Raw genomic sequence first — 26,419 nt, 5'->3', positions numbered from 1 at the left:
TAATATTCACGATAGTTCTATGATGTATGTTGGCCAAACCTTTTGAACAGCTTTTGTCCGTTTTCAGGAACATGTAAGAGAAGCGAGAAAAGTTCAAAGTAAGAGCACCGTACGTGAAAGTGTGAAACCCACCATTGTATGCGGCAATAGCAAAACATGGGTTTGAGTCTTTTCGTTGTTTTCCCATTGAGCACATAGAAGGTAATTTTAGAAACTCTAAAGAGTTCTTTAAATTAGCGTGGCCTCGAGAGTTGTTTTGGATGAGAACTTTGCATACTTTTTTCCCTAAAGGTTTCAACTTCGAAGGAAAGTCTTCGTTACGTAAAAATAAAACAATTTACCATAAGCAACCTATGCTTTGGCGAAGGCATCTCAAACCCGAGTTAGTTCTCCCTTCAAGTCAGTTTAAAAGAACTTGGATTCCTAAAGGTTCTCGTTCAGATCCACCTTCTATCCCTGAAATCAATCCAGTTGTCTTGCACAACACTATTTCTAATAGAGTACAAGGTCTCCCTAGGGCTTCAATCTCTAGAATTGAGAGTGATGACCCTTCTAACCATAGGATTTTTGCTTATAGAGATTTCAAACGGAGATTGATTTACCTATCTAGAGCCATGGAATTGGGTTCTTTTTCTTATAATTATTTGAAAGGTATAATATAAGGATCCTATTTAAGCTCTTGTGTACCCTTGAGAACTACTCTTATGAAGATTTGGAACTAAGAGAGTCTCATAGTACTCAACTTCGAGTACTGTTAGGCAAATTTCTGAAGTCCAAATGTCCTAGTCAGAAAAATCCCTTGGTTGGAAAGAAAGATTTGTTGATAACTATTTTTACCTCCCCTGACTTAGACAAGATTGGATTAAGCTCTATTTTTGAGATCTCAAGAAGCTTTGGATGCTCTCCCAAAAAGGTATGGAACCATCTTGTCGTAGCTTTCAAATATGTGAAAACTCTAGGACAAAAAGCTTTCAACTATAGTGACATAGGACGTAATCTTAAAAAGAAAGAGAGGCTAGTATTGATTGTCCTTGTAGTAAAACTGCCTTTTCTTTTTACATAAATGGAGCTTTGGGTCATGTAGTTACTGCCGATTGTTCTATCCTTCCTTCGGATTCCTTGAAAGACCTTTTCTCAAGAGGTACTAAATATAGGCTTTCTTCCTCAAACGACTCTTGCCTTCTCAAAGCCATAGAAAAAGGAATTTCTAGTTTCATAGTAAAGTTTGAGGAGTCTTTAGGAGTTCAAGGTATTTTTACCCATTGGAAGTCTGTAATCCTCAAGAAAGCTTCTTTGAAATTAGCATCTTGCTCTCGGAACGTTTCTTCAGGAAGGAATAGCTTATCTTCTTCTAATCATGATGCTCTTAGGAAATTTCATTGTGATTTTGTATTCTCTTATGTAGATAAGTGCTCTAATAACTTTGTTGTTACGTGCAAAAAGTTCTATTTAGAATGCTTGGTAGGTGAAGTAAACTCTCAGACTTACAATGATTGTGATCTTTCAATGCAAGAGGTTATCTTAAAACATCAAGACTTTTGTAAGTCTTTTGGTTTCAAGTGCCAGCTTAAATTACCTTTTTTATATACCGTTTGGAAGTTCCACAAGAACCCTATAAAGCCTAGATTTATAGTTGCCTCTTGTAACACCTCTTTGACCGAGGTTTCCAAATGGCTTAGTTATTGTTTCAAAGCCATTTTATCTAGTGTAAATGAATCGTGGAAAAATATGCTAAAGGAAGGAGACGTACCTACCGATTCAAGTTGGATTTTAAATGATTCAGTAGGTGTTATTCCTATTTTAAAGTTTTTGAACTCTTCAAGAAGCCTTAAGGAGAAATCTTCTCCTTTATGTCTCCAAACTTTTGACTTTACAACGCTATACACGAAGCTAAATTTGGAGGACCTTAAATTGAGGGTCAAGTCTCTTATTTCAAAAGTTTTTACGTACAAGCTTGAGAAGGATAGGTTTGTAAGGCATTGCTAGTAGAAAAGTCAGCCTTGAACTTTGACTTCTTATGGCTGAAAAATAAGAATGTAGATGTAGACAAAGGAAGAAAGAGACTCACTAGGATTGTAGATGACATTGACATCATATCTTGGTTAGATTTTCTTTTGGACAATTTATATATAACCATCGGCGACTCTCTTTTCAAGCAAACAATTGGTATCCCTATGGGTACCAATTGTGGTGCTTTTCTTGCTAATTTCTATCTTTTTACTTATGAGTTTGATTTTATGAAGCGTCTTGTCCTTGCTAACACTTGCCCAATATTTTTGCACAAGTTATGCAATGTAAGACGCTTTGTAGATGATCTTTTTGTCCCTGACGTTCCTTCTTTTCAAGATTTTATGTACTTGAATTCGAGTTCTTTAGGCGGAGGAAATGATCCCAAGGAGTTTTGTGAACTTAAATGTACCACAAATAGTGATTGTTGTGCCTTTTTAGACCTTAAGATTTTTCAGACTCCCTTGGAATTAGAAGTAGGTATCTATGATAAGCGCCTTGAACCAGAATATGCCAATCTAAAAATCATCCGTATGCCTCACATTTCTTCGAACATTTCTCTTTTAGCTAAGTACGGTGTCATTTGCTCTCAACTATTTAGATTTTCTCGTCTTTGTTCTAGTAAATCTACTTTTGTTGCTCAATCTTGCCATCTTATTTCTTTACTAGTTGAAAAAGGATACTCATTCAAAAGAATCATGAAAAACGTTCGTTCATTTTTGCATCGTAGTAAGTTTATTTTTAATGTTTCTTCCTTTGGAATGTTCAAGATAATCAGTAGTAAATTCAATAGAAGTGGGGAGCTAAAAAGCCCACTTATTGTCTGACTTAATAACACCTTATGTTGTTGTTTTGATCTTTAGCGCTTCTAGTATTTTTAATATAGCTTGACAAATGCTAGCCTTTGTCATGGCTGAGTATGCCCATTACCTCCGGAGGGTGATAGAAACTCATCTCGTTGGTTTTGTAGAGTACGTTCAAAGCATGAATGACCTCTATATAAACCTGCACCTACTCTTGGGCACTGACGACGTGAGTAGGGATGTCATAGCTGTTGTCCAAGCTATGCATGATAAAGGTGATAATCTTATTCTTCCTGTTTGGACAAGCAGCGAAGTTGAGATCACATATTGTCAAGTTTGGTTCTTTGCTCTTCGTAGGTTTGTAGTAGTATTCATTTTTCGATTTCGTATTTAGCTTATTTGAGGACTTAAGAATGTGTTTTGTTAGAAGTTGTTGTGTGAAGTTTGATTTCTAGGATTAAGTTTTTAAGATGTCTTATCCTTTTTTTGATTAAAGTTGAGTACTTGTTTTAAGCCAAATACGTTGCGTCAACTTATTTACACATGCCTTTTCTAAAAACATTTTTAAGTTAATAATGTTTTGTTTTATCTAGTTTTGTTTTGTAGCAAACAAAGTGATTTAGTTAGTTTGTTTGTTTGTATTTGTTTTTCTTTTCTTTTCTTGTGTCCCTTGCTTTTATAGTGTTATGAGTGCTTTATTCCCTTTTATAATCTGTGAGTTCAGACTATTCTGAACTTATGAAGGTATATATAGAGTTTTTATCTGCCTAAGATTTTGCGAGCAGTCCTAGATGCTTGCTAAGTGAAAAATTCTTGATGATTTCCGCAAGAAATAGACGCAAGTAGACGTAAAGAAAACACTGTAGGTGGTAACAAACCGCTGGAGGAAAAACGCGGAAAGACGTGCGGCAATGCATAAGGAATCTTTGGATTGGAACCGTCTGCATACGTTTAGCGACGGCCCGGAACAAGAACCTTCTTGAATGTGACCACAGACTCTGTTTATGAAAGAAAGAATTTGAGATTAATGCTCTGTGATTTGGGCATTCCCTATGTGGGAGGACACAAGAGGTTTAATACCCTTTGGACTAACAATGCAGGATTACGCGCAAGGACAGATACTTAGATTGATTTCTAGAAGGATTATTCTTCTCGAGGTTGAGAAGGCGAAAGTGAGCTAACAGATTCTCGGATGAGGAAACTTCCGATCTCTTGGAAAGACACGAATGACGAGTTCTTACATGGCTTGTAAGTTTGATGATTGGTGAAGGATATCCTCGAGGTACGGGAGGAAGGACATGAACCTGTAAGGTAAGCATTTAAATTATTGAATTTTTGTTTAATTTAATTATTAAGTTCTCTTCTATGAAAGGACCTGCTCAACTCACCATTTAGCAAGTTTGGAAATTTTTCCAGTTTCTCCCCGGACAGTTCAATCGGACATCTACAGTTGAGGGCAACTATTTGTAAGTAAGAGGGATGTTGGTAAATTGGCTTTATCTGACAAAAATAATTCTAAATGAATTATTGGATTTATAAGTGAGGGTTTTCTCGCTTGGCACACGAGGAAAAAATAATTCTAAATGAATTATTGGAATTCTAAGTGAGAGGGTTTTTCTCATTGGAGACATCCGAGTACAGATATTTCTAGTGCGTCATTCAAAGAGATGACGGGAGCATTGTGAAAGGGAATATATGTAAGGCCACCAAGAATGGGTAGTTTTGATACGTCACATCGAATGGGTGACAGAGAGCATCAAGAAGAAGTATCCGATCATCCGGGAACGAACATCTCTGATGCATCATAGGATGGATTACATAGAGCATCGTCGAAGGAGATTGTACCGTAAGTTTTGTAGGAAAGGACTAGGTGATGGGTATTCTTGATGCGTCACAAGGTGGGTGACGGGTGCATCGGAAAATTCTTAATGCGTCACAAGGTGGGTGACCGATGCATCGGAAAGGGAAATTCCGAATTGTGTTAGAATTGTGCACAAGGAAAAGCAAGCACTTGAATGAAGATGGGTTTATAGGAAACTTTGAGGAAAAAACAGGTGCTTTTTGAGAAAGCGGGTTGCTTTTTGGGAAAGCAGACGCTTTCCCGCGAGAAAGTCTATGTTTGCATTGCAACCGTGCATGTGATTGCATCCAGGGACGCCTGGGAAGTGCTGTGAAAGCATTGTTTTTAGCTTAAAAGGTTTTATTGAGTTTTTGGGTAGATTCAAACTATTTTTAAAATACGCCGGCCACCCACTTAATAAGTGGGTAGCCACCTGGAAAATAAAGCAGCAAAAACCAGCTAGCGATCTCTCTCTCTCTCTCTCTCTCTCTCTCTCTCTCTCTCTCTCTTTCAGACAGAAGACAAAAAAAAAAGAAGGCCGCGATCTCTATGTCGGCAGCGAGCGCTCAGCTATCTTTGCTGTGGTCAGGGAGCTATAAAAGCATCACACGCCCTCTCCCAGATGAAAGACCAGTTTTTGCAAGGAGAAGATGCTGCTGCAGATTTCAGCCTCAAAGAAGACGTTGCCGGTGCTACCCACGGCTGCCCCAAGTGTACTAGATGTCTCCAGGACCCAGTGGGCAAGTTCCCTCGGGAAGAAGTGCCTACGAAGCGTGTTTCCGTCGTGACAAGCTGCTGTTTTTCTTTGTTTCCAGCCCAAACCTACCATATCGCCAAAATGGCCTACCATGAGATGGTTAAATGTACCCATGGCACCTGTCAACCTAAAAGGCATGACCACATACTCCCATTGCCCTTGCTTTGTGCGAAAAGCAGTCTTTTAGATGTCGCCTTTGAATACCCTTGATGGTATCCACTTTTGAGATCGACCTTACTAAAACCTTTGCCCCATTGAGCCTATCGAGGATATACTCAATGCGAGGCATCAGAAACTTGTTCTTGACGGTCATCTTGTTCAATGCCCTGTAATCAACACACAAACGAGACGAACCATCCTTCTTGCGGACAAATAAAATAGGAGCAGCAAAAGGACTTACACTAGGACTTATGAATCCTCTGGCCACCAACTCCGTGAGTTTCCTCTCTAACTCTTCTTCTTGAGTCTTGTTCAAACGGTAGGGAGCCTTACTGACAGGCTGTGCCCCCTTCGTGGGTTTGATACGATGGTCGTCCGACCGCTCGGGAGGGAGACGGGGTGGAAGATCATCCTGCAAAAAGAGATGCTTAAACTCGGTAAACAAAGCTGAATACCTGTCTGGAGCCTGAATGCTCTGGGTAACTGGAGAGGCATAGATGAATGCCGCTTTGCTCCTCTTTGTAATTCACGCTTTGCTTGCACATGAGAAATGAGAGGCAAAGAATGCAGACCCTCCTCACCACGAATGATCATGGGAGAGTCACTTTTGGCAATTAGAGCGAGTATTGTCCGCCCAATCAATGAGAGGGTTATGCTCACGAAACCATCTAATGCCCAAAAGTATATCACATCCTAAGAGAGGAGACATGACAAATTTTCTACGGAAGGCAGCCTGTTGAACTGTAAACAACACATGAAGGCACTCTTGCATAATGAGAGAGTTCATACCGGGAGCGAAGCTCGATACCTCGAGAGGAGATGTGTGACTAACCTCTAGGCGGACTCTCTCTACAAGAGGCACCAATCACATCATGCATATTGCCTGAATAAACAATATGACAAAACACTGACCCTTCACATGACCATAACATTTAAAGAGAGACTCATCAATGTGTGTCAGAAACATGTGAAGACTCAGATTGGTTCATTAAAGTGCTTGTGGTAGTTGTTGGTGCTATGGGTTCTTTAGGTGGGGCACCCACTATTGGGCACTGACGACGTTAGTGGGGACGTCGTGGTATTTAGTCAATACTATGCATGATGGAGTTGATGGTTATATTGTCTTGTGGGTGACTACCATGGGTTTATACCTTGCACTTTCCTTTAAGGGTGAGTCTGGGCTTATCCTGGATTCATCTAGGTATATTTTTTAGTCGTATAGCGGACATGCAGACTTCACATTGTGAAGTTTTAGTCCGAGTTACGACCAGTTGATATTGTGCTAATTTTTTCTATCTTTTGTGGTGCGTATACCCTATCAACTACCTCATTTTTGTGCTAATTTTTTCGATTCAATGCTTCTTTTAGTGCTAGGCTTCATTATGGCCGAGTCTGCCCTTGATCTCCGGAGTCATGACAGAAACTTAGTACGTTGAACTTTGTGTTGATGTATGCTCATGTGTGTGTGTGTGTGTGTGTGGTGTGTGGTGTGTGTTGTGTTTGGGAGCATATGTTAGTACCTAGTTCTACACCCACTATTGGGCACTGACGACGTTAGTGGGGATGTCGTGGTATTTAGTCAATACTATGCATGATGGAGCTGATGGTTATATTGTCTTGTGGGTGACTACCATGGGTCTATACCTTGCACTTTCCTTTAAGGGTGAGTCTGGGCTTATCTTGGATTCATCTAGGTATATCTTTAGGCGGGGCTGTTTTAAGACAAGCCGCCTCAATGTGACCCTTGACGTGACATTGATAACAACAACCTTCCTTAGCATAAATGACTTTTTCTTTTGCCGTTATGTCCTCTTATAATTCCTTTTGTGGCTTTTTCATCCGGGCTTAGCTTAGCTTTAGCTGGTGTTTTATCTTTACCCTTAGATTCATTTTGAGAGTTCTTTTCCGAAAGATTAGAGGAAGATTGATTAGAAGAGTTACCGTTCTTACCATTCTTACCGTTTTGTGGGTTCTAAGGAGTCTCAGAGGTACTGTGAGAAGACTTGTTCTCCTTAGGCTTTCCTCTGTTGTGCTTCATCTCTTGGGAGAGAGCAATTGCTACCGCCTTGTTGAGATCCACGGGGTCGAAGACTTCTACATCAAACTTGATATATTCGTCCAACCCGAAAAGGAATACCTCTTTGCGCTCATCATCCGATTTGCGTAATTGGGTGCCGAGCTGCAAAACATGGTACATGATTGACATACCATTTTGCTTGAGATTGCGCCAATCTTCTTTCAACCGTGCTAAGTACTGAGGAGGCATAAACCGTGTCTTTTGAGCTTGTCTTGGAAGTCGGTCCAATTGAAGGAAAGAGGCATGCCTTCTTCGGCTTCCTCTAGGTGCGTGGTCAACTGTGCCTCTTGCCATGCGTGATACCAATTAATGGCATCACCGGCAAGGTACATGGCTCCCGTCAAAACCTTGCTATTCCCTGTCTTCTTAGTTGTCGCAAAATAAGCATTAAATTCATGCAACCAATAATGAATAACACTAGCATCCATCTTACCGTCATACTTATTGAATGTCAACTTATCAGTGACGGGTTTGTTGGAGTTCGAAACTCTGCTTGTGCTACTTGATGAACTACCAATATCTTTGACTGGCTCGGACTTCGAGGTGAGTACGTGTAGGACCAACTCTTGGACGCGTTTGCCTCTCTGCTCCTCACGCTCTAACTCCAAGGCCACTCGTCTTTCTTTGGCCACCAAGCGCGCTTGCTCGCGCTCACGCTCCAAGGCTAACCATCTTTCTTTGCGCTAGTGATTCTATTTGCCTTTCTTTCCTCGACCGCCAAGCGCGCTTGATCACGCGCGCGATCCAAGGTGACGCGTTGCGCCTCTTGTTGGAACATCATGTCGATCATCGTCTTGACCAACGCCTTCATAGGATTTGGTATAATCCTTGGCGTAGATGGGGAAGGGGGAGGGGCGAAAAAAACTCTTGGTGGGGAAAATTCTTCTTTGTCACCTCCATGCTCATCACCTCCACGCAAGGTAACCATTCTGCTTCCGGTGATGACCATACACTGAGATCTTGGGTACTTTAGTTCACGAGGAACTTGGGTCCTTGTGGTTCTTGGGTTCTTGAGGTCCTTGAGTCCTTGAGGTTTTTGAGTTCTTGAGATTCTTTCTTTAGCTTGCAATCTGTGTTAGAGAGGGCTTTTCTTTTACCCGAGCTCGACTCTTCCCTGCGGGCGGGCGCATCCATTGACGGCCTTGCGCTCACATCACGATTGCTTTTTCCCACCTCACGTCGATTGGCCGGCCGCTAAGTGCACTGTCCGCTCTCAATGAGTGAAAAAAGGAACAAGGGGAGGCCGTCAAGCTCTTCTTTCTTGGGTTACCTGTCACTCTTCAAAAACACGATTAGGAATCGACACGCCCAAGTGAACTTGGGTTATGTGCGACCGCAACAAGCAAATTTTTTTTTCTGTGCTTCTTTCCTTGAGTGATATAGAACACTGCCAAAGCTCTGATACCAATGTAAGGTGCAACGGAAGTGAATGTTGAACTTTGCTCAAGATGAGCGCTTCGAATTGTGCTCAAGGGTTCCTTTTACTTATGGAAGGGAGAGCCTTCCGTTCCTTTAGTGAGAGAGTGCAAATGATCACAAACAAAGTGAATGACACTGTGAATGAAGGTGCTGAGACTGAGACAGAGAGAGAGAAGAATACGACACCAGACGGTTGTCAAACCCTCCTCCAAGGGCCCCCCTCTCTATGGCTAGAGAGGTCTATGCTATTGATTGCACAAATCTGGTACACTGGTCTAGATACAATGGACTCGCCAACGATGTCGACGACAATGATGACGACGATGAGACGGGCTGAAATCTGAAAACGCTAGGGGCTGAAATCTGCAAATCTGCTAACTGCTGAATTCTGACATTGTGTCCGTGAGGACGGCGATGGCGACGACACAACGACGATGCACTGAAAACGCAGATGCTGAAATTTGCGGACAGCGGGCTGAAACTGAAAACTTTGGCTGATCTGACCGTGCAGTGAGGAACTGCTGCGGGTAGGTGAGATGTGCGGGGCTAGGGGCGGGATGTGCTGTGTCTAAGTGCTGAAAATTGAAAACGCTGATGCTAGGGGCTGATCTGACACCGGGAATTTGCAAATGCTGATGCTAATCTGCAAAAAAACGCCAAGCCTGATCTGCTAAAAAACGCTAGGCTGATTCTGTTGCCAAAACGCTTTGCTGATCTGCAATCTGCAAACACGCTCGGGCTAGGATCTGGAAAACGTTGGCTGATATGGGAAGTCCCAAAATGCCAGGCTGTCTTGTGGCTGAAAACGCTGAGTCTCTTGCCGGTTCTTGCTGAGAAGGGGCACTGCTAGTTGTTGGAACTCTGCTGCCTCTTTTGCCAAAAAGTGCTAGCGCTAGGTTTTTATTTATACTTGCTTAGCAAAGTTGCCCTACCCAGTTTCCCAACAAAGTCGCTTATTAATAATAAGTGAAAAATGGATAAAATAGGAAAAATGGGTTTTGTGCACTGTAAAATGCTTATGATGGGTACTGACTGTCATGCTGATGATCATGCTGTGTGCAACCAGAGGATATGCAACTACTCTTAAGTGCCTGGACATGCACGGCCTGCGGAGAGGCTCACAAAGGTGCTAGAACACTTCCTAAGCTGACTTGAACCTTGGAACTGAAGTAGCTTGTCCACATGCACATAGGGTTAGATGTGCACGTGACACTTGGGGCCTTATGCTTGTCGAACTTGACCTTTTGGCATACTAAACAACTGCGAACAAACTCGTCCACATTGTTTTTGAGCCTCGGTCAATAGAAGAACCGTTCCACACCTTTCAAGGTGGTTTCTATGCCGCGATGGCCCGAAAAAGGTGGATAGTGGCTTTCACGTGCGCACTTCACTTGCGCCACGTGGACATGCTTTTTCCATAGTCTAGCGTCAATCTTAGCATAGGACCTAGCCTGGCACCTTGTGAGCCTCTAGTAGGACATGCATGACTAGGCCGGTCACACTTGCATACCCTCTCTTGCACAGTACAGTCATTTCAACATGAGCATTTTCTACCGCGTGAGCCACCTCTTATAGGTCATTTATTTATAAGTGACTTTTGGAATTCTCTTTAAAAATAAGTGACCGTTGTTGGAAAAGTAGGTGGGGCAAATTGCGAAAGAGTTATAAAAGAAACCATCGGGCACTTAGTAGAAGCAGAAGAAGCAAGGACACAGAAAGGGCAGGCACCGCAGCAGACCGGCAGGCACCCTCAAGCTCCCCAGTGTTTTCTCAGCAGTTCAGCCCAGCGTTTCTAGCACCAGCAAATCAGCGTTTTCAGCCATCAGCCACCAACGTTTTCAGTTTCAGCCCTTAGCTTCGCTGGACTGCAACTCCCCCTTGCAGTTCCTCATCGCATTGATCAACCAGCAGTAGACCAGCCCGGCGTTTTCAGTTTTCAGCCAAGACAGCCAACATTTTGCATTTTCAACCAGATCAGCCTAGTGTTTTTGCATTTCAGCCCAAGTGCGACCGCTCGCAAACTACGACCACAGGCATCACAGTAAACCTCAAATGGTTTTTGCAAGTCTGAAAAAACCAACTCTGGACCAATTGTCAACTTTTCTTTGAGAGTCTTGAAGGTTGCAATCTCAGATGGTCCCCATGTGAAAGGAACTGCTTTTTGCGTCAAAACATGCGAAGGAGAAGCAATCTTTGAGAGTCTTGAAGGCTACAATCTAAGATTGTCCCCATGTGAAAGGAACCCCTTTTTGCATCAAACATGCAAAGGAGAAGCAATCTTCGCAAATTTTCGAATGAACCGCCGATAGTAAGAACACAAACCCAAAAAGCTTCGAACTTTGTGAATGTTCTTCAAATTTGGCCAATCTCGAATGGTCTCAACCTTGGCTGGGTCCATTTTGACACCCTCCGCAAAGACAATGTGTCCCAAAAAGTGGTACTTCGGCAGCCCATCGAGCCTTTCCTTGTGGTCATCGAGTGCTCCCATTGCTGTCCATCATCGGCATCGTCAAGATCTGTGTTTTCAGCCCCTCATTCCTCTCACATTGGAAGAGCAATGCAGCCGTAGATCTACCCCTTGGTGGCCATAAGCAATCCCACATCGAGAAGCATCCAAAGGTGCATCAAATCAGCCTGGAGGTTCCTCGTCTTGAGGAGTTACCACAACGACATCACTATTCGAATCAATTTAGTTTGCACTTGAGGTATTGTTTGTGTAGACGTACATTCCATTTACGCAATCTAAAGCAAATATCACATCGACAACGGTGTGGGGAGTCCTTGAGAGGGTTGATAGGGACCCCATTGGGTGTCATTCTCCTCCTCTCTCTCTTTCACTTCGTTAGCGTAGAAGGCAAAATCAAAACTCTGGCTTCTCGTTAATCCACGTGTCAGACTTTCAAACGACAGTTCGCTTGTTACGTCGTTTCATATGGCTCGTACGCTTTTCGACAGCGCTATGCTATCATCCTCTGGCTCTATGTGCCTGCGGCTACCTCCACCCTGTGTAGTCTCCTAGGCCCAAGTCACCTTTCCTCATCATGATGGCGAGCTGCATGAAAAAGACAACAAGAAAGCGCACATACAGCTGCTAAATGCTCACGGCTCACGTGTGATCATCCTCGTGCTACTAAACAACTCCTTGAATCTAAGCAGCTCTTTGTTGCAGAGTGCAACTCTTGAATTGAGGCACCTCTCGACCCAGCAGTAGGGCAGCAACAACTAAGAGAGAATTCATGATGAGATCGTATACTTCACCGGATGCGAAGGCAAGTCTCCAGATGCATCTTGCACCTTGAAGGTCTATACCCTTCCACAAGACGTTGACATGGATGAGAGTATGTATGCTAGATATGTATGTCGAATGTGGTGCTCTCACCAAAGCACGTAAGTTCTTGATGGATACGTATACTTCACCGGATGCAAAGGCCTGAGTCACCTTTCCTCATCATGATGACGAGCTGCATGAAAAAGACAACAAGAAAGTGCACATACAGTTGCTAAATGCTCATGGCTCACGTGTGATCATCCTCGTGCTACTAAACAACTCCTTGAATCTAAGCTGCTCTCTGTTGCAGAGTGCAACTCTTGAATTGAGGCACCTCTCGACCCAGGAGTAGGGCAACAACAACTCATAGAGAATTCATGATGAGATCGTATATTTCACTGGATGCGAAGGCAAGTCTCCAGATGCATCTTGCACTTTGAAGGCCTATACCCTTCCAAAAGACGTTGACATGGATGAGAGTATGTATGCTAGATATGTATGTCGAATGTGATGCCCTCACCAAAGCACGTAAGTTCTTGATGGATACGTATACTTCACCGAATGCGAAGGCCCGAGTCACCTTTCCTCATCATGATGGCGAGCTGCATTAAAAAGACAACAAGAAAGCGTACATACAGCTGCTAAATGCTCACCGCTCACGTGTGATCATCCTCGTGCTACTAAACAACTCCTTGAATCTAAGAAGCTCTCTATTGCACATTGCAACTCTTGAATTGAGGAACCTCTCGACCCAGTAGTAGGGCAGCAACAACTCAAAGAGAATTCATGATGAGATCGTATACTTCACCGGATGCGAAGGCAAGTCTCCAGATGCATCTTGCACCTTGAAGGCCTATACTCTTCCACAAGACGTTGATATGGATGAGAGTATGTATGCTAGATATGTATGTCGAATGTGGGGCCCTCACCAAAGCACGTAAGTTCTTGATGGATACGTATACTTCACCGGATGCGAAGGCAAGTCTCCAGATGCATCTTGCACCTTGAAGGCCTATACCCTTCCACAAGACGTTGACATGGATGAGAGTATGTATGCTAGATATGTATGTCGAATGTGGTGCCCTCACCAAAGCAGTAGGGCAGCAACAACTCAGAGAGAATTCGTGATGAGATCGTATACTTCACCAGATGCGAAGGCAAGTCTCCATATGCATCTTGCACCTTGAAGGGCTATACCCTTCCACAAGACTTTGACGTGGATGAGAGTATGTATGCTAGATATGCATGTCGAATGTGGTGCCCTCACCAAAGCACACGTAAGTTCTTGATGGATATGTATACTTCACCGGATGCGAAGGCATGAGTCACCTTTCTTCATCATGATGGCAAGCTGCATGAAAAAGACAACAAGAAAGCGTACATACAGCTGCTAAATGCTCACGGCTCACGTGTGATCATCCTCGTGCTACTAAACAACTCCTTGAATCTAAGTAGCTCTCTGTTGGACAATGAAACTCTTGAATTGAGGCACCTCTCAACCCAGTAGTAGGGCAACAATAACTCAGAGAGAATTCATGATGTGAGATCGTATACTTCACCGGATGCAAAGGCAAGTCTCCAGATGCATCTTGCACCTTGAAGGCGTATACCCTTCCACAAGACGTTGACATGGATGAGAGTATGTATGCTAGATATGTATGTCGAATGTGGTGCCCTCACCAAAGCATGTAAGTTCTTGATGGATACGTATACTTCACCGGATGTGAAGGAAAGTCTCCAAATGCATCTTGCACCTTGAAGGCCTATACCCTTCCACAAGACGTTGACATGGATGAGAGTCTGTATGCTAGATATGTATGTCGAATGTGGTGCCCTCATCAAAGCAGTAGGGTAGCAACAACTAGAGAGAGTTCATGATGAGATCGTATACTTCACCGGATGTGAAGGCAAATCTCCAGATGCATCTTGCACCTTGAAGGCCTATCCCTTCCACAAGACGTTGACATGGATGAGAGTATGTATGCTAGATATGTATGTCGAATGTGGTGCCCTCACCAAAGCACGTAAGTTCATGATGGGCATCCTTTTTCAGATGCCTCTTGTAGTGCTTTGATTGCAGGATATACTTAACATGGCTGTGGCAAGGAAGCTTTGGGTTCTTTTCACAAGATTTGAAGCAAAGACCTGCAAAAACTTTGAAAGCCTCCCCCTGGGTGAGATAATTCATGATGAGAGTGTTATAGTCAAGGGTTGTTCAAAAAGTTCAAGATGCCATGCCTGGCACTATCTTGGTCAATATGTATGCCAACTGTGGTGTGCTTTAGAAAGCACAAAAAGTGCTTGAGGAGCTTCCTATCCGGAATGTCGTCTCTTGGAATGCACTGATTGTGGGATGTGCGCAACAAGAGCAGGGCCAGAAAGCTATAGACTATTTCCAACGGATGCAAAGCAAGCTCTCTCTATATCCTCATGTAAGGATGACTTGGAACGACATCTCTTGGAATGCATTCATCGCGGGAAATGCACAACAGGAGCATGACAAAAGGCTCTAGGTTGTTTTCAATTTCTATCCAGAGCATGGATTCTTGAAATGCACTAGTTGCAGGATATTTCCCACAAGAGAAAGCTCTAGTCTGTTTTCAACAGATGCGAAGTGAGTGGCTCTCTCCAAATGCAATCACCTATGCATGCATCTTGAAGGCATCTGGCTCTACGCAAGATGCTGATATGGGCACAAAAATTCACAATTATATTGTTAGTTAGAGGCAGTTGAGAAAAGATGTCGTGCTTGGCAGAGTCTTGGTCGATATGTATGCCAAATGTCGTGCACTTGAGAAAGCACAAAAAGTGCTCGAGGAGCTTCTTGTCCGAAATCTTGTCTCTTGGAACGTACGGATTGCAGGATGTGCCGAACGTCAGGGAAGCGAGCAAGATGCAAGGTAGTTGTATTTCTCTAGCTTCAGTTCAATACAAACACAGCTAACGAAGCACTCTAGTTCTCTCTCCTTCTACACATCTCTATCGCACACTCTCATTCCCCCTCTTCAAGGAAATATAAAAGGAACCATCATTCAAGTTAAGAGGAATCTTAATGCAAGGAAAGGAAGTAAAGGATCTGTGGAAGTATAAAACCTAGATCTGCACTCCACAATTAGAAAACACAAGAGAAAAAAAACTTCTTGGGGATTGGCAGATTAATGCAAAATCTTCAAAGCTGTGATACCAATGTCAAGAGCAGCATAATTAAAATAGTCTCCCGAAGATTAGTCTGCGACCTTCCTTGCCAGGAACGAAAATCCTTGCATGGGCAAGACTCGTAGCGGTATGGAGATCTTCACTAATCAAGAAGGCGAACAAGTTACACCTTCCGGATTCCGAGATGCTCCGAAGGCTTTGGCTTTCATTTAGCAGTTTGATATAGCACTCAGAGCACTCCAAGATCAGGAGGGCAGCATCGTTTTTGAATGGAAACTCACGAACATGGTGGTCCACTCTTCTTCTGAGGAGAGAAGCCCCGACCAAGTGGCTGAAGTTGAAACGGCTCTTTATTTCTTGACCCAGGAGTATGAACGAGATGTGAGAACCGCTTGGAACCATCTTCGGATGACCAAGGGTGACACTTTGGACGCATATTGTGATAGGTTCTAGGATTCTTTTCTACCGACCTCTTCGTTTAAGAAGGTCAATTCTAATGAACAGATTGAGCGGTTTTGCTGCGGACTCCCTAAAGATGTCCGAGATTACTACCTTTAGCAAAAGTCCGAGTCGATACAACAACTGATGGGACATGCTAAGCAAGGATTCTCGATACATTCTAGTAACTTGACCTACCCTACTGATGAAGTTTTGACACAAAGGATCGGACAGAAATCGACATACGACAATAGAAAGAAGAAGAACTCTCAGAAAAAGAAGGATGCACGACCCCGATTGATTGCGGAACAGAGAGCTGACTATTTCAAAGAGGGGAAGTGTTTTGGTTGCGGGGAACAAGGACACATTTCGGCAAAGTGTCCCAAAAGGGCACAACGAGGACAAACTGAAGAAAGGCATGAGAGTTCTAGAGCAACGGAAGAACGTGGTAGAAAAGGCAAGATGAAAGTAGGACTGGTACCGGATTGCATGGAGACCGACCCAAGTTAGATGGACGAAAGTATGGAACTTTGCCGCGCTTGGGGCAAAGTAAAGGATTAAGAAGCCCTCACTTTCTTTGATAGAGGAGCCAAGGCCAACTTCATTTCACCTGAATTGGCTGCTCGACTTGAGATTACGCCCGTTAGGATGGGGCCACTGACGGAGGCAATTCTAGCAGGCCATTATACTTGTCATTGGCAAACTTCGTTTGCATTGTTAAGGGTATTTAGGGCACGAGGACTTTTACATCATGCCTTGGGAAGGATGTGATGTCCTCCTAGGAATCCCTTGGTACCACAAGAACAACGCCGTTGTTGATTATCAGGCCAAGAAAGCGACTTTGACCAATGAGAAGGGCATGAAAATTGTACTTGATGTAAAATTGAAGGGATAGTCCGTCCCTATTGTATCGGCTTCAGCCGTTTCGAAATTAATGAAATCCAGTCTTTTTGTTTACTCGATCTATTTGAAAGAATTGAATGATGAGCAAAGAACCAATTTGTCTGAATTGGATAAAGAACAACAAGACTTTTTGCACACCCATGCTGACTGTTTCTCAGAAGGCCTACCAGGCGAGTTACCTCCACCTCATCCTAAGGACCATACCATTGATTTGATTCCTGGAAGCACACCCCTGAACCGGCCACCTTACTGAGTTAGCCGAGCCGAGAATGAAGAGTTCATGAACCAAGTCAAAGAACAGTTAGAAAAGGGTCTTATCCAACCTAGTACAACACCTTATTGTTCTCCGGTTTTGTTAGTACTAAAGAAAGACGGATCTTGGAGAACGTGTATTGATTATAGAGCTCTTAATATAATCACCATCAAGAACCGATTTCCTATTCCGAGGATCGATGATATTCTTGATAGACTTCAGGGATCCTCTTGTTTTAGTAGGATTGATTTGAAAAGTGAAAATAATCAGATTAGAATCGCTCCGGAAGATGTCTACAAGACAGCCTTTTGGACAAGATTTGGTTTGTACGAATTTTTGGTGATGCCCTTTGGACTTACAAAATGCTCTAGCAACTTTCAATTGAATGATGGATAGGATTTTTCGAGAGCATCGACTTTTGTGGGCACTTTCTTTGATGACATTATAGTTTTCTCCAAGAATGAAGCAGAGCATTGACACCATTTGCTACAGGTCTTTCAAGCATTGCGCGATCATAGATTGGTTATTAATGCCAAAAGAGTGAGTTTTCCTTGCCGGAGATACATTTCTTGGGGCACATCGTCTCAGCAGCGGGAGTACAGATGGACCCGGCCAAAATTGAGACTATTCGCGATTGGCCTGATTTGAAGAATGTTCATGAAGCTCGAAGCTTTTTGGGCTTGTGCTCTTATTATCAGCGGTTCATTTGGAAGTTTGCAGAGATAGCCTCGCCTTTGCACTTATTGACTCAGAAAGGAGTTCCTTTCTCGTGGGGACCGACAAAGGTGACTGCTTTCAGCCACTTAATGAAAAATTGACTACTGGACCAGTGTTGGCTTTGCCAGATTTGCAAAAGCCATTCGAAGTTTATTGTGATGCTTGTGGTCGTAGTCTAGGAGCGGTCTTGATGCAAGAAGGCCATATGATTGCTTATGAAACCTGAATGTTTTCAAGGCCAGAATTGGTAGCCCAAATTTGTGAGAAAGAGCTATTGGCAGTGATCCATGCTCTTACATAATGGAGACATTATCTACCTGGAGCCGATTTCACAGTTTTTACAGATCATCAGAGTCTGCGCTACTTCTTGTCACAGAAGAAACTTTCAGAAAAGCAGATGTGGTGGGCTAACATCTTGTCACAGTTTCACTTCCAGATTGTCCATTTTTAGGGACAAGAAAATTTAGTGACAGATGCATTGTCTTGAAAGCCCCTTGTTGTGGCTATTCTCGTGATACATCATAGAAGCTTCGAGGATATGGTTGACCAGTACGCCACAATCCGGACTTTACCGATGTTTTTACTCGGATATAGAATGGGGAGACAATTTCAGGATATTCCATACGGGATGGCTACTTGATGAAGAAACGACGTTGTGTGTCACACAGCCTTTGAGGGAAAAGGTCTTGACAGAGTACCACTGTCCACCATTTACGTGTCAACACGGCATCGATACCATCTTGAAGGGGGTGGAGCGTTATTTCTTTTGGCCGAGACTTAGGAAGGATGTGGACGACTTTGTTTGCAACTGTTTAGTATACCAAAAGGTCTTGTTTGACTGACATAAGGCACAGGGATTACTATAGCCTATTCCCAGTCGCCCCTAGGAAAGTATTGCAATGGATTTCATCTTTAATCTCCTGAAGACTCAGAGTGGGTAGGATGGCATATGGACTATCATTGACAGATTTAGCAAGCAAGCTCAGAGAGATCCCCGATTCACGAGTTTGTTTTGGAGGGCTATTTGGGAGAACATTGGCACACGGTTGCAGTTCTCGTCATCTTTCCACCCGCAGACAGATGGGCAATCTGAGATCGCAAATTCAGTTTTGAAGTCTTACATCTCTGATTAGAAGATTCAATGGGAAAAATATTTTCCTTTGGTGGAATTTGCCTACAATAACACGGTTCACTCTTTGACAAGGAAAACGCCATTTGAATTGATTGAAGGTGCTCAGAAGGTTCCTCCCTTTCTCAGCACTAAAGACAAGATTTTTGAAGCTGACAGTACACGAGGGACTTGGACATTGCTTTTGCCAAGATCCGCGAGGCTCTAGAGAAGTCTCAAGAATGACACAAGAAGGCAGCAGATCGACATCCACACGACTTGAAATTACAGGAAGAGGAGCGAGTAGGCTACCGTAGTCAATTTATCTCCTTTTTTTTGGTGTTTCCAGGATGTAAATTTCTATGTATTTTTCCTTTTCTCCAGTTTGTCTCTGCTAGAAGTTTTCATGATTCATAATAATGATGATTGTAATGCTTATGATGGATTTAAGTTTACTGGAGTTTGTTACAATTCACGTCTTTCCGTCACCGATTTTTACCAAATATGACTGCTCTACCGATCTACCTATATACATATGTGTGCTGGTTTGGCTGTTGTACATGTTACGGGAGAAGATTCATGTTTTGTTTTAATCAACCTTTCATTCTCTGGTTTAGGCTTGCATTGACATGTATGGTTTATATAAATTCTTTGTTCTTTCAGGTTGATTCCCCTCAAATTGTTTTAGGCTTTCCTCTGTTGGAACAAAGGGCTAGGCTTTAGCTAGCTTCAAGCTCACTCATGTTACTTGTACTTGGCCCCTCAATATGAGGCTTCTACCCTGTATATCTGACAAGAGACAATGGCAAAGAAACTTGGAGCAGTTTCGCACCATCAACATCAAAGGGTCTTGGCAGGATCCAAATGGCAAGAGGTTTCCAAATTTGGTTTCTACAACCAAGTACACATGGTACTCATTTATACCGAAAGGACTTTATGAGCAATTTCGCCGGGTTGCAAACTTATACTTCGCATTTCACGCTGGCATTACTCTCACACCTGTCACACCTGTAAATCCAGTCTCAACAATTCTTCCTCTTGCCTTCGTGATTGGGGTGGCTATGGCAAAAGAAGGTCTAGAAGACCTACGGCGTGGACGAGCAGATAAAGATGTGAACAATCGTTTTGTTCGTGTTTTAGATACAAATGGTCAGTTCAAGAAGCGTCGCTGGAAAGAGTTGAAGGTGGGAAATATTGTGAAGGTTGAGTGTGATGAGTTTTTTCCTGCTGATCTCCTGTTTCTCTTTTCACACAATGCAAGTGGCAGCTGCTACGTCGAGACTGCCAACCTGGATGGTGAGACAAATCTTAAAATGAAGAGATGCCTTAATGACACTGCTGGATTGCATGAGGAAGAACTCAAGGATTTTACTGCTTCTGTAGAGTGTGAACAGCCAAACCCTTTAATCTACTCATTTCAGGGCAACCTTATTTGGAAAGATAAAACTGTATCCCTCGTTCCAGGGCAGTTGCTTCTTCGTGGTTCTAAGCTAAGGAACACTCGTTATGTGTATGGTTCAGTATTATACACAGGATATGAGACCAAGATTATGATGAACTCTACAGATCCACCATCAAAGCGCAGCACTGTGGAGCGTCAACTAGATTACATCATAATTTTTCAGCTTCTGCTACTTGTATGCATGTCCACAGTGAGTTCAATGGTCTTTGGGTTTTGGTTAGCTGGCGACAAGACGAAGCATTGGTACCTGAAGCCTGGTGCTAACAACGGCAAAAATTCAATCACAAAAGCAGCATTTAACTATGACAATCCTTTTATTGCGGGAGTATTACAGTTTTTCACCTGCTTGGTACTCTATGGTACATATGCTGACTGCTAGAAGAATTTCTGTGAGAATTTGAAAGAGCTCCATTTTGTCTCCTTTTTTTTAATATAATCCTGCTGTTCTAATGACTGTTTTATGCCACTTTTACTTTCATAGAAACTTTTAAGCATTGTAGTCGTTTTTCATGTCATTATTGCTTATATTGTAAGGAAAGGATTACTCAGCATACACAGGAAGTGGCGGAACGCCTTTTAGGCCACGATGTTGTAGGGGTTGTGCTTTGTACTTCCACTTAAATTGGTTGGTCAACTCGAAGCTTGCTGAGTTCAGCACCCTTTAGCCCAGCGTTTTCAAATTTCAGCCCTAGCCTCGTCTAGCCTCATCGTCAATTTGTAGATCCAAGTCAAATCAGTTCTGTGTTTTCAGTTTTCAGCCCTTAGCCTCGCAGATCCAAGCGCCCATAGCCATATCTCATCAACATCTCAACATCTAGGACCATTGTATTAGCATTTGTGCAATCTAAAGCAAATACCTCTCTAGCAATAGAGAGGGGGGCCATTGGAGGGGGGTTTGGGACCCCATCTGGTGTTAAGTCTTCTTTCCCTCCCTTTACTCACAAAACCTTCACTTATAATATCTCTCTTCTCTCTCTAGTCTTTTGCACATGCCATGAAGTAAAAGGAACTCTCTCACATTTGTTATCAAAGAAGTTTCGTGTCCTTGCCCCGGACTTATGTGAGAGTGCGCGTGTGCGGAAGCGTGAGAGCAGAGAGGAGAGAGAAGAAGAAAAAGAAGAAGAAGAGAGTCTTAATGTTGTAGGAAACTATCCCATGAGACCTTAAAGATCTAGCCGACAAGGAGTTGAACTCAAGACTTGTTATTCAAGAGGGAAATGGCATAATCAATCTACCACACTTGGGTGAGAGAATGGTTATACCATTTTCCTCTTTTTATTAGCGTGCACACACACACACACACACACACATATTTTTTTTGTAAATCTATTTGATTAATTTACTAGTGGGAAACCTCAAAGTGAGGAAAACCCACCAAAAGGGTAATATACAAGGGGAAGAACACAGAACTACTCAGCTGTACAGAGTAGCTAGAAACATTTTTAGGAAAGCCGATGTATCTCTGCAGTGATATCACCAACTTCCAAGGCAAACTGTAACGATTGCCTAAGGGAAAGCTTGAAGAGTGGGAACGGGTCTGCATAAGCATGATGAAACATGTAAGCATTACGCTGACTCCACAGGGTCCAATAAGCCCAGTATTTGACCCACATAAAGAAGGCCGCAAAGCGTTGTAGTGTCGATGAGAAAATACCAAATACCCAAAACCTTTTGTGAAAAACAACCCCAGGAAAGCAGAGCCGCATACAGGCCGATACGCGGCGAAGGAAGTCTCTAGTAATGCAGCAATCCCACAACAAATGATAAATATCCTCTTCTGTAGTAGAGCAACGGATGCAAGAGGAGGAGCGAATATGACGCGCCCTAAGAAAAGTGCCAACAGGAAGCACTCCAAGCAGACAACGCCAAAGAAAGAGTCGCTCCTTCAACGGCAAGTGACGTTTCCACAAGGCAGAGAGAAGCTTCCTGCACCAAAGATCAGATTTATGCATGTGCCAAAGGGCATTGCAGTGATCAGCAAGCCAAGATAGCGGTAGCAGAAGAGCATAAATTCGACCCGCAGAAATATCCCGAAAAGGAGTATCCCGAAGAGCCCAATCAGACATGCGATCACCATCAGGTAAAGGTGAAACTGGCAAAAAGTCATGCAACATACTTTGAAGTTCTCTCCAAAATTGACGGTAATGCATGCCCAATCCAAAACGGCGAGCGGCAAAGGGGAACTCAAAAGTATATCCAGCCTCATCGACTACATCCTCAACCACACGAATGCCTCGGCTAGAAAGAAAATAAGTCTGGCGAGGGGACGGTCGACCAAAGTAAGAGAAAATGCTTGGCTCCAATGGAGACTCTCCAAACGAATCGAATCACCTTCCTGTCGAGGATTCCATGAAAGATGAATCGTAACCTCTTTCCAGGCAGACACTAAAGTGGAAGCAAGAGGACATCTAGGAATATATCCTTCCATCTTGCCGAAAACCACCTCCCACATAGATGGTTGCCAATGGCCAAAAGAGGAAGTAACAACATGCTGACCAAGGTGTGCAAACATAAGAGTCCAAGGCTGAATTTGCTGTGCAAGAGTAGGCAACAACATAGCTTTCCGAGCAAGAATATGCCTGCGCAAATCCAAAATGTTAAGGCTACCCAGGCGTTTAGGAGTGCAAAGCTTTCCCATAGACATCAAGCGCAAGCCTTTTTTTTGTGCATGGGTCCGCCACAAATGGGACATAATGTCCGACATAAGAGAATCAAGGCAACGACGAGGTCAACGCATTAGCGGGCAAAAGAATTGAACATAAGCCAACAGAATACTCTGAACAATATGCAGATGAACATGCAATGGCCAAGTGGATAACTTCCAGTAGTGCAATTTGACTTTCGAACATTGCATAACCCAATCCACTTCCTAAGAATGAGTGACATTCCATCCAATTGGATAACCCAAATGCCTAGTAATCACGTTTGGAGAAACAATTTGACGTGGCCACAATAGACTGTGCCAATCACAAGAACGACGAGGCAAAAGCTTCGATTTACAAAAGTTGACTTTAAGCCAGCCGCAATGCCAAAAAGTTCCAATGCTTCCATAATCACTTCGACATCAGCCTTCTGATTACGAGGCATAAACAACGAATCATCTGCGTAAGCCTGACCAACAAAGGTAGGACCAGAAGGTAACTCCAAACCATGAAGACGCTCAACCGAGGTCAAGTGATCAAGATAAAGCAACAGCGGGTGAGTGGCTATAGCATACAACAAAGCACTAAGGGGGCAACCCTGCCTGACCGAACAACCAAGAGGCCAAGATTCCGTTAATTCGCCTTCCAAGATTCCCGAAGACGTGCTACATGCATACAAGAAATAAACCACATTGGCAATTTTAGGACCAAACCCTAGGCACCTCATCGTGGCAGCAATGAAATCCCACTGTACAGTGTCAAAGGCCTTTTCAATATCAACTTGCATAACCATCACATCCTGATGAGTATACTTAGCATACTCCATGCCGATTATAACATTAGCCAAATTGTTCAAAATCTGACGAGGTGGAATAAAACCATATTGAGCCTGATGGAGTCCTGCAAAAAGATGGTCCTTAATGCGGTGCACCAGCATCTTAGCCAATATCTTGTAAATCACCGGCATCAAAGTAATCGGGCGCCAATGTCCCGCTCACAGGAGAGGGATCTAGCCCAGATGCCGTCGGGATGGGTGTCCAGTGTCCGAGCGGACGTAGTGTGAACACGGCCAGTGTGGCCGGCCATTATTATAAAAGGGAGGCCAAGGTCTCATTTACAGTGATCGACCCCACTGGCAGAGTGCCAGTGGTTAGCCCGCGAGGCTAGGAGTGCGCAAGGTCACCTCGAGGAGGTGTGTATGGGACGCCCGGTCTTACAGGTGCACGCCTACGTCCTCGGACGTTGGCCCCAGCACGGGGGAGCTGCCGGATGGTGGCTATGGTCGGGTGGTTCGTTCGACGTGCATCTGTAGGTGGTCCGTGTGGCCGGGAGATCCTATCTCCTCGTTCGTTTCATGGTATCAGAGCTGGCTTGGCTGCACGAAGGACCGTGTGCACACCTACGGAACGGTTCGGGTCGGAAAACCTCGTGTTCGCGTAATTTTTTAGTGATTAAATTGCTGAAATTACTTACTTTTCTTCTCGAAAGCATGTTTGCAGGTAAATAATACAGTTCGACTGCTGATTTTTGATAAAAATCAGCAAATTAACAGATGGGAGTGATGGAAATTGAAAGATTTCCGAGGAATTTACTGGTTTTTGATGAAAATCAGTATATTTAACCCTAATTTACTGGTTTTGTATTAAAATTCAGCATCTGGTGACTCTTTCAATCTCTCTATGCGAAGCATATATATATATATATAAATTATATATATATATATATATATCCCCTTGTCCGTGCTAGCCACGGGCAACCACACGCTGGGCCCTTTCCTTCGTGAAATCTCCACACGGCAGCTTGAGCGCATCTTTTTTTTTCTTCCATGCTGGACTCATTTCTATGCTGCCCTCTCCAATTTATTAAGCCACTTTTATTTTAAGTGAGCCTTTTCTTTAAAACGAGCCAGGACACTTAAGTTAAAAAAAAAAACAAGTCTGAAACCTATGTTTTATTAAAAGCTCACTTACAGAAACTCATAAGTTGCAGGAAACTCACTTTTGGGCTCTGTTGCTTCTCTCCCACCACTCCTCAGCTCACCTGCTCGCGCTCCCATGCTCCGGCCATCACCTGCTCGCCTTCAGGCGCTCACGTCGACGCGTGGAGCTCCTCGAACTTCACTTTTTCGCGACCAAAAAGTGCAGAAAAGGCTCGGTTTTGCGTGAATTTTCCAGTTTTTCACGCACTTCGCCATGGATTCCTCCAGCTCAGATGTGCAGCGTGATGACGCGCCAGGCAACAATCAAATTCCATTCACGCATGCTGTCTACACATGGATTACAAGCACTTTCTAGAGCTTTGACCAGTGTGTTACCGCTTTGGAAAATGCGAATGTTCAGACGAACCTTCGCTTGGCCTCTCTCGGAGGGGTCGTACAGGGGCTCAGTTCCCGACTTTCTACTCTCGAAAATATGGCTCAGTCCACGACTGCGCGTATTTCCGAGGGCGAAACCCATCTCCAGCATTTGTGGACGCAGGTTGCTGCTTTTGGGCGTTTGCAGGGTGGTCCGACTGCTACAATTCCGTACAAAACTACAAATTTCTCAGGTGAAGAGAAGGAGTGTACGGAATTGGCCGTAAATAAGTGGCTGCACTCGTGGACCACATACTTTGATCTCCATGGGGAGCATGATGAACGGAGGATTCAGACGATTCCTCTCTATCTGCGCAGTAAGGCGCTTACCTGGTGGCGTGATATGACAGAGAAGCTTACGACGTGGGCTGATTTTTGTGTGAAATTCAACAGGGATTTCGCCAAAATGGACCCTTTGAAAGCCTATGCCAAATTGCAGAGTCTTTCGATGAAAACTCTGTCTTTTGATAAATATATGACAGCTTTCAAAGAGGCGCTCACCTTCTGCAAGGTGGATTCTACGCACGCCGTGCACATGTACTTGCTGGGGTTACATGAAGATTACCGCTGGACCTTGATCAAGGACAAAGCCCCGACCGATGTCGAGGATGCAGTGGCAAAGGCCAGGACGTTCCATTTGATAAATGGAGCGAATTATGAGAAGAAAAGAATTGCAGACCACCAATCCGGTGAGGGTGCTTTGAGGAAGCGACCCCGATTCCAGCATAAGTCCAAATCACGGCCGATATCTTCTCAGGAAAAGAAGAAAGCCAGAAATGCTTCAGTTGCTGATGCAGTGAAGAAGGGAGCTTGCTTCGGATTTGGCCAGACGGGTCACCAAATCAAGGATTGCCCAAAGAAGAAAAAGACGAAGTGACCGTACTCCTTGATAATGGAAGCTCACACAATTTTGTGGATGCAAAATTGGTGCAGAAACTGAACCTGCGGACGCAGGACATTGACCATGAGTATCGCGTGAAGATGGCTCGTGGCGTGGATACGGATGTATGGAATCGGATGGTTCCAGACTTGTCGCTCGAGCTGGCTGATCACAAAG

General features: G+C 43.6%; 1 protein-coding gene across 3 annotated transcripts in view; it reads left to right on the top strand.

Annotated features, from left to right (window-relative positions):
* Positions 1-26,419, top strand: part of LOC147462785 (putative phospholipid-transporting ATPase 12) — a 90,548-nt gene that overhangs the window by 37,993 nt on the left and 26,136 nt on the right. The window contains exons 2-3 of one of the 3 annotated variants that reach the window (XM_086485503.1): positions 3,911-4,121; positions 19,569-20,726. In XM_086485503.1, coding sequence (XP_086341629.1) covers positions 19,673-20,726 — 1,054 coding nt within the window. In that variant the 5' untranslated portion in view covers positions 3,911-4,121; positions 19,569-19,672. Of the gene's footprint in view, positions 1-67; positions 202-3,910; positions 4,122-19,568; positions 20,727-26,419 lie in introns of all 3 variants that reach the window. The other 2 variants (XM_086485512.1, XM_086485495.1) reach the window with 2 other exon arrangements.

Source organism: Adiantum capillus-veneris, chromosome 2 (genome assembly GCF_014529385.1).
Source record: "Adiantum capillus-veneris isolate H3 chromosome 2, ASM1452938v2, whole genome shotgun sequence".
NCBI lineage: Eukaryota > Viridiplantae > Streptophyta > Polypodiopsida > Polypodiales > Pteridaceae > Adiantum > Adiantum capillus-veneris.
The sequence above is the reverse complement of the archived record's forward strand: the minus strand, read 5'-3'. Positions and strand labels throughout refer to the sequence as shown.